At 50.5% G+C, this 11830-nt stretch overlaps 3 protein-coding genes across 3 annotated transcripts; 2 read left to right on the top strand and 1 right to left on the bottom strand.

Annotated features, from left to right (window-relative positions):
- Nucleotides 1-210: 210 nt before the first annotated feature.
- Nucleotides 211-1303, bottom strand: COCSUDRAFT_26964 (ubiquitin-fold modifier 1). Its single transcript, XM_005650797.1, has 5 exons — nt 1199-1303; nt 1000-1056; nt 851-908; nt 702-741; nt 211-597 (listed from the first exon to the last, which is right to left on the bottom strand). Coding segments are annotated over exons 1-5 (279 nt in total). The 5' UTR covers nt 1201-1303; the 3' UTR covers nt 211-475.
- Nucleotides 1304-2413: 1110 nt separating this feature from the next.
- Nucleotides 2414-3610, top strand: COCSUDRAFT_12315 (hypothetical protein; the record flags this gene model as incomplete). Its single annotated transcript, XM_005650796.1, has 3 exons — nt 2414-2494; nt 2710-2840; nt 3385-3610. Coding segments are annotated over 3 exons (438 nt in total), but the record flags the coding sequence as incomplete, so codon positions are not given.
- A 1629-nt stretch (nt 3611-5239) lies between these two features.
- COCSUDRAFT_21624 (glycoside hydrolase) lies at nt 5240-10867 on the top strand (the record flags this gene model as incomplete). Its single annotated transcript, XM_005650795.1, has 13 exons — nt 5240-5437; nt 5900-6065; nt 6359-6467; nt 6732-6909; nt 7372-7540; nt 7947-8042; nt 8393-8525; nt 8769-8817; nt 9043-9108; nt 9334-9438; nt 9748-9943; nt 10317-10449; nt 10768-10867. Coding segments are annotated over exons 1-13 (1635 nt in total), but the record flags the coding sequence as incomplete, so codon positions are not given.
- Between the last annotated feature and the right edge of the window lie 963 nt (nt 10868-11830).

The following is an 11830-nucleotide window of genomic DNA, read 5'->3' as shown; positions in this document are numbered from 1 at the left end:
TGGGATGACCCTGACACTTGCATCCACAAGGCTTTTCAGAGCCAATCAATCTTCTCCATGAAAATCATCCAAACTTCAGTGGAGATTGCACCTCCCTGAAGACTTTCAAGGTCTTGAAGAACATTCCCTAATCAAGCTTTAGACTAGTGCAGTTGTTTGTAGAAGGCACATTCCGGGAATAAAGCCATCGATATATTTTGCGGATCAGATGCTTGAATTATTCCTTACACTTCCTGATTTAAACAATGCATGCGAAGCATCACAGCCATGTAATGCACAAAGCTTGCCAACCACTTCCTCATAATCACAGAAACCAATGGATGTTGAGCTACTGAAGAGCAAATAACTCCAGCATAGAGAAACTCATGTTCTCCCATTTGGCAACTTGCTGCCATCAAACATTGCGATTGACCCACAGACTTGCTCCACACTGCATTCTGGATACAGTGTGTTGGTTCCACGGCAGATTCCTGCTTTAAGCACGGCTCAAATCTGCGCTGCTGCAACCGACGCGATCCCTGGGAATGAGCCTCAGCTCTGATCCATGTTTGAGGAAGACATTCCCAGCTGTCTGCGAGGGGTTGATTCCAACGCCATCTGCAGTTGCACTCTCTTGGCTAATAAACAGAGCCCGAGTAGAATTTTCAGATGCCATGCATTGCTTCAAAGAATAGGACTAGGAATGGGCCTGAATGCCTCACCGTTTGTGATGATTGCGCTTGTTTGTGCAGGCACCTTGAACTGCAGCCATCACAGATTGGAGATCAGTGATCACGCAGGCATTAAAGGCGTAGAGGTGACACAGACACAAGAGAGACACCTATTCCACTTTGTCAAGAACACCCCGCACCTCCTCTGCTGAGAATTTGAGCACAGCTGTAAACGGCGCTTCTTCAGGGACACTGAACCTGCAAATATGATAGAAGACTTAAGTAAAGGGCGAGCTGGCCAGTGTCTCTAAGGCAAGAGTCAGCACAGCGGAGCGATGTAGAGACCCACACTCGGTATGGCAGCTTAGGATCTGATGTCAACGTGACCTTAAATGTCACCTTAGACCTGCCATAAGCCACCAAGTCATTCAGATTGATCCCACAGGTGGTGTTCATGAGACAATTAAACCATAGCACAACTGTGCAAAGGGAAAGTCACGATATGGGGGACCCCAGGCAATCCTCCAGAAGTGTCCAAAGATACTCACATTTCCTTTGATCAGATAAATAATGGACAGTATACAGCTGCTTGATCGCTCCTTGCCTATTCAAACAGCAAGATGACTATGAACAAGTAGCAATATTGTGATGCCCGCGTCCTGAGGTTTAGGATTCAGTGAGTGAAGCAAGATGCAATCAATTTTGCCCTTTGCAATAATATGCCTACGCACCAATGAGGTTTTGTAATCTGTGGGTCCCAAGTTGGAAGCCCTTTGTGCAACACCCTGGAAGTCTAGCCCTTGCGGGGGTTGGTGACGTATTAAGATAAGGCAACCTTGTCCAGATCAGTGCAAGCCTTGCACTGCAAGGCGAACATTCCTGCTTAAACTCAATAATAGTCATATCTGCCTTGAATTACTTATAAATATTCTGAGAAGTAATTATCCCCACGCCTTCATTTGCTGTCTGTTGGCCGAAGGTCACCCATCAGTACAAGTGGAATTACAGAACGTAATCAACCGTTGGAAAGCGCATCGGATTGTGAAGTCCAACAAAAAGATTACCTATTGATTATAGATTGATTCCTTATACTGAGGAGTCTCGATTAATCGTCGATTACTACGAGTTCACATACTTGGTTATTCCAACAATAGACCGGAGGGAGCATAAAGATATCGGTGCTGTCGTCGCTTTTGCATGGGCGTTGCGGCGAACGGCACAGCCCCAGCAAATGCGGGGCTTGCAGCCCCCAAATTGGGGTCTACAGACTGGAGGTACTTGTGTGCCCATACAGCTGCAACGTAGCAGTCTGGTTTCCAGTCACCACATGCATCTTGAAATAGTTGACACGATATCAAATTGATTTGTGTGCAATTTCAGTGTGGAGGAAGACAAGATCCTGGAGAGCGCACTTGCGGAGTTCTGGGATGTTGACAACAGGTGAAGATCGTTCCATTGTTCTTATGCAAAGAGCAGCTGCATTCGATCACCTGCATGATTTGACTCCTCTGATCGCTGCATGCGGCGGCCCCCTGTAGCTGATCTATGCAATCACGTCTCTGTAGGGTGGACAAGATCATATTGAAGCTTCCCAGGAAGACAAAGGATCTCATCAAGCACAGGATAAATCTCTTGGAGGTGAGGCTTTTGAATGCTAAGAGAAACCTGTCAGGACATCAGCGGTGGATCAGACATGGAACTTGGCCATATTGAGGGAGGCTCTCCGCCCTTACAACTGACCCGGTCGATGTTGCTGGTGATTCCAGGAGGATGTAAGGAATATTGAGTCCGGCAAGGTTCCTCTTCCTAAGTACCTGGCCTCTGCAGAGCCTGCCAGCGCAGCAGTCGGGGTAAGCAAGTCCTTCCATCCTTTCCAGCAGGCCCACAAAAGTTACTCTCTCAAAAAGCAGGATGTGATGCAGCACTATCCTTCTGTGGAAAGATTCAGAGGGGCTTGATTTATGCCAGAATTTGATGGCATTCTAGCCAGCTGGTGTCCTTGGATGCCGGCATATATAGCTCTAGTATAACATTGTTAAGAAATCTCTGCTGTGAGCAGAAGTCCAAGGCGTCAGAGCAGGAGCGGCGGAAGGGCATCCCTTGGACAGAGGAGGAGCACAGGCTGTTCCTGATGGGCCTCGCCAAGTTTGGCAAGGGCGACTGGCGCAGCATCTCCCGCAGCTTCGTCATGTCAAGAACTCCCACGCAGGCACGCCCCACAACGGCCTAAATTTACTAGCTTTGGTAGCTTCACACTGCCAAGTTTTCGGGACATGCAGTTGCATTTGTTTGTAACTCCTTCTGGCATTTGCTCTGCCTCAATTTTGCATTTGGCTTTCTCTAAGTTGCCCTGGGCTTCAATCGAGGCCAAAGTGCTGCCTGCATGGCCATCCTTGGCCTGTACTGTAGTAGTCATTCTAAAACCCGCGCCCTTGGCGGTGCGGGATTTTATTTTTTAAAGCAACTTTTACTTGTCGTCCTGACTTTAAATATACCAGGGTCATACTCCATCGGATTGGGCTTGTCTGGAGCTTTCCGGATCTGGTCTCAAAATTATCATGAATTTTAATATTCTGGGAGATAGGGTCTTAATTATGCACCCTTTTTGGCCAAAGATAATTATTTATTGCGGGTTTTAGAATGTTTACTAGAGTATCTTCAGTATGAAGAAAATACAAGCAAGCATGAAGATCAGAGTAATGTCCTGCATGTCTTCTGTATAGATTTGCCAAAGGTTATCCATGCATGGCCTGACGCGGTGTGCTTTCTTTGGACAGGTGGCGAGTCATGCGCAGAAATACTTCATCCGCCTCAATTCAATGAACAAGAAGGACAAGCGACGGTCCAGTATCCACGACATCACCAACCCTGGCGGCGTCTCCGGTGATGTCACAGGTGTGCTGCCATCCTTTGCATGTTCCCATTCTTCCTATTCTCCTCTCCTAGGTGGGGGCAGATGATGTTTGCGGCCTTCACCACTTGGCCACCTTGGCCAATGTCGGATCCATGGCAGATTACCACCAGCAGTGAGCATCATGCTTAATGAATTGGAGCACATCTTGTATGGCAGCGCAGACACCGCAGTGATTCCCTGCCAGCTGCAGTGCCAAGTAGGAGTGTGCGGATTATTTTCACTGCAGGTCGGCAAACCCAAAGCCACGGTTGTAGGGCATACACGCAGGGCGTCTGCAGCCATGTCTGCGGGGCCTACAAAAGTCTGCAGCCTGGTGTTATATCACAATTCATCAAGTCTCAAGTACCAAACCCTCATACACTCCCTGTACCGGAGCCTGCGGATGCGCTCTCTGACAGTGATGGTGTGTTCTGTGCGCAGGCATGATGCCCAATGGGATGGGCATGCAGCAGGGGATGATGCCCATGGCGAATGGGATGGTGATGCAGGGAGGCATGGCCATGGGCACCCCTGGCATGATGGGCTTGCAGGGATCCATGCCCATGCAGCCCCATGGATGACTCACCCGCTCCACCTGTACATGTGTAATTGGCAGAGCAATAGCGGCTCCCTCATCTACCTATGCTTCGAGCGGCCCGCACCCAGGCATATCATCAGTACTGCCAAAGAACCACACAATCCGTTAGTCACCACAGACTTAAGCGACAAGGAGAGCTGTGCATCTGCAGACCTGCCACTATTGCATGGTGCTGAGTGCACATGCAATGTGAGTGAGCAAAACAGAGATGTGAGCACCAGGAACACCTCAGGCACCAGGCATGTATCGACTGGCCACAGGGGCTACTGATAAGAAGAAGGTGTTCTTGGCTTGGACAGAGATGTTGATGATCCAGCAGCTTGATGGCACCTGGGCTAGCCCGGAAGGCTTCTGAGATGGTGGTGGGCCCAAGATATGGCAGCCAGGAGGATCCTTTGGTCCTGCACAATTTTGGTAGCGTTTCTTATTTGGTGCAATTGGTATCTGCAGAAGTTTGTCTGTTGTTTCAAAATGCCCAGCAAGTTTTGAGAGACCGAACGATGGTAGCTCGCGGAATAGTTGCATGCAGGCAAGGAGCTGCGGCACATAAATGCTGGGAGAATAGAAACTGAGAGACAACTTTCATTTGTGCAATACAGCCATAAAATTGGTGGTCTGAGTGTTACAAAACGTCTGCATGCAGGGAATATTTATAAAATATATACGGTATTCTGTATATTGAGAAGCTTCTAAGAGTCTGTACGCATAAGGTGTGCACGTCAAAGCTTTCTTGTAACAAGATTGGCTTCTGTGGATGTCTAGGGTGACCTTCACTGCTGGTGCTCTGCTAGTAAGGGGAGCACAGCTGCATACCTACAGGTGTGTGCCATGCCGCGACCGCTGCAGCTGTAGACGCAGCTATCTAGCAGCTGCAGCACTGGAGCAGATGCATGTCCCTTTCGCAGATGCACAAAGCAATCTGCTCCTGTGGCAATTGAGGCAATAACCAAGATGACACCAAGATGGCACTTCATCAAAACAGAGCTTTTGCACAGGCAGCTTCACCCCAGCTTCCCATCGGCCAAGCCTGGCCAGAAGCTGCTCCTCCTTGATTGGGCGCCCCTCCTTTGGTTGAAACCTCGAATAGCTTGGGATGCTCTCAGAGCCACATTTTCTGAGGGTATACTGGGTGGCGTGCGCTCCCTCGACTTGGTATATCGGATGAAGAGCCTGAGGATTGCAGAGGGTTTGGGCAGCGCTGGCTGGCGGCATTGTGAAACTTCCAGGCTTAGCAGATCAACCATTACCAGGCCATCGGAATCCAAGAGGTCCACCACAACTTACACGCCAGTCCAGGTGATTAACCAGTCGTGGAGCAACAGTAAAAGCGTTGGTTCAAAGATGCAGCGACGGCAAGTGCTGTGCAGTCCCAGGAAATAGAAGAGCAGAGTACCCTGCATTTATTGTTATTTTGCGTGCCTATTAAATGGGGATGCTCGGAGCTCTGTCCCTGACACGTACCGAAGCAGTGCGTTGAAGCATCAGCTCGTCCATGGCAGTACAGTCCAACAGAGAAGTGAAGTATGCAGGACAGTTTACGCATTCAGAGGCCAGAAACAATTAGCCAGATGTGAATCTTGATCCCTTCTTGTGGTCTTGGCGGAGCACTTGGGTGGTGCTACTTTTCAGACTTACACAGTCGCCCACCATCCCCAATAAAGTTCAGAGTGAAGGGCATGTCTGTAGTTGCCAGAGATACTCCCAATAGCTTACTTCATGAGTAATTGCACATATTGAGCATTGATGGTGTTTTCACAGGCTAAAGCAGCACAGCTACACGGTGAAACACGGCGGTGGAATTTCAACGAGATGCAGAACCTGAAGAAGAAGACAGTGGGAGCCTCGGTTGATGAGGAGCACAAGCCCACAGAGATCTTCATCATGCTTCCCCTGGACATCATTGCTGTGGGCGAGCTTGAGGAAGGTGGGGTGGCAGCACCTTCCACTGTCTCAAAACAGGCTGCAGTTTGTATGTTCCCTTTTCACTCAGCAGAAACCACTTGCAAAGGGGTTGATCTTTGCCAAAAGCTGATATGCTGTACTTGTAAGTTTATGGAGATGTTGAGTGGAGCATGCAGCCTATCATATGGTACGAGGGTCTCAAGTGACCATTCGGTGCTTTTGTGTCTCCAATCCTGAGCCCAGCCGTCTGGAAAAAGCTTAATCCTGCGGTGAACAAGTTGTCTCTCACTGATTTTCAGGCCTGTACATATGCAGGGAAGGAGACTTCGTTCATTCATGCCCCCTCCCACAATGCCAAGCTGCTGGACAGACAGTTCGCCACCCTGAAGGAAGCCGGTGCCCACGGCGTCATGCTGGATGTCTGGTGCGCCACCCTCTATGTGCAGTCAGTCCTGCTATTCCTCAAGTTCAGGAACATTATGCAACACATGCGACCAGGAACCACATAGAATCAAAGAGCATCTGTCTGCACGCAGTCAAGGATATTGGCTTGTTTTGAGCAAAGAAATGCAGGACAGCGCTCTTCCCTGCTTGCATCCATCCGGCATTGTATGCAAATGGCAATCACAGGAAATTGACTCCATTGTCACACCGTGGTGGTGGTTAATATTGAATCTTCCCTCCGCAGGTGGGGTATCTGCGAGAGGCACGGCCCAAAGCAGTATGACTTTGGCGCGTACATGGAGCTGTTCAAAAAAGCGCGCAAGCACGGGCTGAAGGTGCAGGCGGTGATGAGCTTCCATGCGGGCGGAGGGAACGTTGGGGACGGCTCCTGCGATATCCCCCTGCCTGACTGGGTCATCAAGGTGCGCCTGATCTGGCGCTGCCTTCTTCGCTGGCTCAGCGCTGTGTCACTTTACCGCACAGCAAACATTTAAGCCAGAATGCAAGCTATGGACATCATACGGAGCCAGGATCAAGCACTGGGAAAAGCATCCTGGTGCTATCTATTTCAAGAAAAGTGCCGAATCAGAGAATGCCAGCTTGTGCTGCATGCAAAGGCAAGGGGTGCAGGTTGTCAAGGGCTGCATCCTATGGGTCATGGAAATTACGGCGCCAATGTGCATCACGTTTGAAAGATCAATCGGCATGTGTGCACGTCAAGGAGCAAGTCCATGAAGTGCACAATCTGCACCTGGCAAGCGGAGAAGAGGTGGACGATGAGATAATGTAATTAAATAAGCGCTTGTATACACACTACGTGTAGCCTACAGTCACAGAAGTGGCTGTCGTACCAAGAAAGCAGTGCATGAGCGCAGGCCGGGGAGGAGGTGGATGACGAGATATTCTACACAGACAAGCGCGGCGGCCGCGACCACGAGTGCTTGTCACTGGGCTGCGACCACGAGCCTGTTCTGGCCGGCCGCACCCCCCTGCAGACCTATGCCGACTTCGTCGGCGGTTTCGCCGAGCACTGTAAAAAGAACGACCTCTGGGGTGCGCACATCTTGCAACTCGCATGCCATGTGACTGCCAAGGAGCTGACTCCTGTAACCTGAGCCGTGCAGTGATTCACACAGTGTGTCTGCTGCTGTTCGGATTATCAACCTGACACTGTTTAGGAAAAGTTGACAGTAGTGCTCGCTGACAAGCAGTGCGCTACTCTGGCAGCTGAGCTGCGTGTGGCACTTCACAAATTGTGTTTGCTGCTGTTTGGAGTAATCACATGACTCAGGGCCCCAAGAGCTGGCCGTCAGCAAGCAGCGCGTACAGCCAAGCTCTAAGGCGTTGCTGATCTGGCGGGCATGCTTGCTGGTGCATTGTCTGTAAATCGGAGTGCAGAAGTTCCGCAGCAGTTTGCACCAGTGCCAAAGAGCTGAGGTTGGGCATGCATTCTGCGCAGGGTCGACAGTGACGGAGATCTGTGTGGGCACTGGGCCCTGTGGCGAGCTGCGGTATCCTTCCTACCAGGAGAAGGACGGCAAGTGGAGCTACTTCGGTAAGCAATTATGATCACGTCCTGTGAAATGAGGAACACCATTGTGGCATGAGCGAAGGGATCCCTTCTTCCTGAGATTGGACAAGAAACGGCTCTTGCAGCGTGTTTGCAATTTGTTGTGGATTACATTATCTCCATCGTCCCAGTGTTCTCAGAGACTCTGATTGATCCCTCCCGCAGCATAGATCTCTACCCCGTTTCAGCCAGTGCACTGTAGTTTTGCCTTCTATAGCTCCTGCATGGGAGCTGCACCTGCTGTAGGCATAAATTAGGGTTGCAGCCATCATGAGATAGAATTTACTGTCGCCCAATGAGAGATATCTCAGAATTCTACTGACTTCGGCTTGCAGGTGAGACTCTGGGCGGCATGGGAGACCTGCAGGTGCAGAGGGGGCTGCCGGGGATCGGCGAGTTCCAGTGCTACGACAAGTTCATGATGGAGAGCCTCAGGCAGGCGGCCGAAGAGGTCAATGAAGAAGAATGGTGCGCGCTGTGATCACCTCCTCTATGCCTACCTCAGATGGACCTGCTGTGCCACAGATTGACCCCAATGGCTGGCTTTTGGGTCCATGAAAGACCACTGGTGACCAGAACGTGCCTCTCTCTAGCCTATATCTCAGTTCACTTGTGAACAGCTCGGTGTCTGCAACATCAGTATGGGAATGCCCCTCCAGCAATGAGATTTCTTAGAAGCCCCCGGAATTAAGATCATCTCATATCCTGCAGGGGTGACCCGCCGAGGGAGGGCGCCGGCACTGCCAACTCAGCACCGTGGGTGAGACTCCCCATTACTTGCGCTCTTCTCTACTCATTCCCATGTCTTCTTGCTTGTGATGTGGCATATTGGAACTGCCAGGACGTGCTCATGTATTCTTGTTATCACACGCTTTTTCTGCCAGGTGCATCTGAAGAGGAGCACATGTGTTGCCCTGGGATAAATTGTCCTATTGGGGCCGAAGGGGTGGTTGGCTGGCTGATGAAGTGTCCTTTTTTCCGGCAGGAGACGGAGTTCTTTGCCCTCACAAACTCTGGAGGCTGGCTGCAGCCGTATGGCAAATTCTTCATGGTGAGCTGCCCTTCATCTCTCTGGCCCCTGTCTTGTGCCATTCATTCAAGGTCCGGCTGAGTGTGCGACTGCGCAAGTTTCCTCTTCTTCTGAAAGCACAAGGACACTTGAGCACACCCTGCCGAGAGCAACTTCCCAGCAGAGAGCTTGCTGCATTTGCTAGTTCCCTGCATGTTGTGATTGCATAGAAGTAGCTGAAATAGCAACAATGACATGCTGGTGCAGGAGTGGTATTCTGGGCGTTTGATACAGCACGGCGCTGATATCTTGGATGCTGTGCTGCCGGTCGCGCGCGCCTCAAACTCATCCGACAATGGCAGCGCCCCCACGGTGATTTGCTCCAAGCATAGAAACGCCTGGAACAACTCTCTTTATATACCAGAGGGCAGTACAGAAGCAGCAGTTTTTCAGAGTTCACTTCTTTCAGGTGCACTTATTTCTGTTGAGTGGGGTCCACACAACATGCACATGTAGCACACACAGATAACAAGCATGCCCAGCATAAATAGTCATCCTTAGCATTCCAAGTGCTGTATGTGCAATGTTGCAGTCACAAAGCCTCTCATCAACCTTTGATCACTTTTGGCTCCAGGCCAACCATGGTTGATCATGCATGCGCAGGTGGATGTGGCAATCAAGGTGGCGGGGATTCACTGGTGGTACAAGTCCCGCTCGCATGCAGCGGAAATGACCGCAGGTTACTACAACCATTTGAAGCGCGACGGCTACGCACCGATCGCCAAGATGCTGGGCAAGAAAGGCGTGGGACTCAGCTTCACCTGCATTGAGATGTCCGACGATGAGAATCCCGACCCGCGCCACTGCAGCCCAGAGGGTGCGCTCCTCTGTGTACATCTTCATGATGTATAGAATGTGCAGGTCTCTGAGCTCATGCACAAGCCTGTTGCATTGCGTGCAATTCCTATATTGCACTTCCCCCACGGGCCAAGATATTCCATTATGGGATTACGGTCACATTGGAGGGCATGAACTGTTGAGCGCCTGCTATCAATGTCCTGCCTCGGGTCCGGGCCTCACATGCACTTTGAAAGTGTTGTGCGCGCATGTGGTGTACTTGTGCTCCTGGGCATTATGCAGAGCAAGTGAGGCTTAGCGTGGCATTCAGCTGTGCCGATTTTGCTCTCTGCCAGCCACTGCAAGCATTGGGTTTTTGACTTGGTCTCTCTGAACCTTATTGTGCTGCGCAGAGCTGGTGAGGCAGGTGATCGCTGCTGGGGAGGGCGAGGGGCTTCAGGTGTTGGCAGAGAACGCGCTGGAGGGAGGCATCTACAACGCAGACGCCCTCAACCGCATGCTTAAGAACTCCAAGCACTTCCAGCGGTGCGTTCTCCCCTTCCTCCTTTCTCTTGAGCTCGTACCTACCGACAAGGCAGGCATGACAACAGAGTCATACTGTACAGATCTACTGCTGTACCCTTACGCAGCTGAAGAAGATTGGTTCTGCATGTTGGTTCAGCCGTTGGCCTGTACTTTCATGAGAGACACAAGTGTGTGCATGTCACCGAAGCTTGTGAGCTGGGACACAAAAGTGATTGATGCTGCTTCTTTTCTATTGCTGCACACCACGGGCCTGGGTAACATTAGTTGCTGTGTGGGTGTGGGAGCTTCGTTTCTAACATGCTCTGCTTGTGTGTGCAGGATCACGCTGCTGCGGCTGAAGCCGTACATGTTTGAGCCGGATGAGGAGGGAGAGACTGGCATGCGCGTCAAGCAGCCTCTCGCAAGCTTCCTCGGAAAGTTTAGGCAGGCACGCATGCTTTCTCATCTCCCGATCTCTGAGCACGCTGCACCCATGCTGAATATGCACCTGATCGTCTCACTTTCATGTGGTGCTTTGGGACGCTGATTTTGATCAGTGAATTGGCTCAGAATATGTCTTCTTCAGGGTGCAGGGTAGAGTGTGTTTCAGCTGTCTGAAGGCGTGTCTTGTGTTATGCAGGTGAAGGCAAAGGAGCCTACGATGGTTTCGGCATGAAGGAGTATCAGGGCAGATGGGATCTGCATGCATCGCATCCAAGATGTCAGGGTTTCATTGGCACTGCTTAGCACTGCTAGAATTGTTACCAAGAACTGAATCCGCCAAATTTTTCCACTGCGCTTGGATTGGTTTGCTTCAACACTTTGGCTGAAACTAATGCACAACATTCTTTCATGCCGCTTTCATGATTTGGACCCAATCTAAGAGAGCCGGGTAGGGGCAGCTTGCAGCTGCAGGGCTCACCATTTGCTCTATTGCCGTATTCTTCCTCGCCTTTTACATGATCATGAGGACTGCGTGTTGAAGCCATTCAAATTAGCGTTTAGGCAGCCACTTCCAATTTAGACCGATCATCTCAACTGTGCTTCCCTGAGCTTCTGACAGACCTGCAAGTAGAGACTTCAAGCCGTGCGTGCAATGGAAGGATCCTAGCTAGGATTAACATTACTGCGTATGCAGATATCTGTATATCGATATCGATCTGAAGGTTTGCAATTGCAATTAATGTGCTGAAGGTGACCAGTCTGCAAATGCAAATGTCCTGTAATAGCGCATGCTTCGTTGCTGGACTTCTTTACTCTTGGGATCATGTCTTGCACACGGGAAGAGATAGCATGTCCGATATACCTTGTTGCCGTGCCGTTCTACGGAAAACACCCTGCTGACGTCAGCGAGACCTCGTCCTCATGCATTCAACCTTGGACATGGAATGTGATTAAAGGA

The sequence above is a fragment of the Coccomyxa subellipsoidea genome (assembly GCF_000258705.1).
Source record: "Coccomyxa subellipsoidea C-169, whole genome shotgun sequence".
Taxonomy (NCBI): Eukaryota; Viridiplantae; Chlorophyta; class Trebouxiophyceae; family Coccomyxaceae; genus Coccomyxa; species Coccomyxa subellipsoidea.
This window is presented reverse-complemented; position numbering and strand designations above follow the sequence as displayed.

What these genes read in the sequence shown, in the direction of transcription:
- COCSUDRAFT_26964 (XM_005650797.1), bottom strand. An exon ending in TCAAATTCTCAGCAGAGGAG is followed by an intron (nt 742 to 850) that starts GTGCGGGGTGTT and finishes TGATGGCTGCAG; the next exon opens with TTCAAGGTGCCTGCACAAAC. An exon ending in AAGCGCAATCATCACAAACG is followed by an intron (nt 598 to 701) that starts GTGAGGCATTCA and finishes GTGCAACTGCAG; the next exon opens with ATGGCGTTGGAATCAACCCC.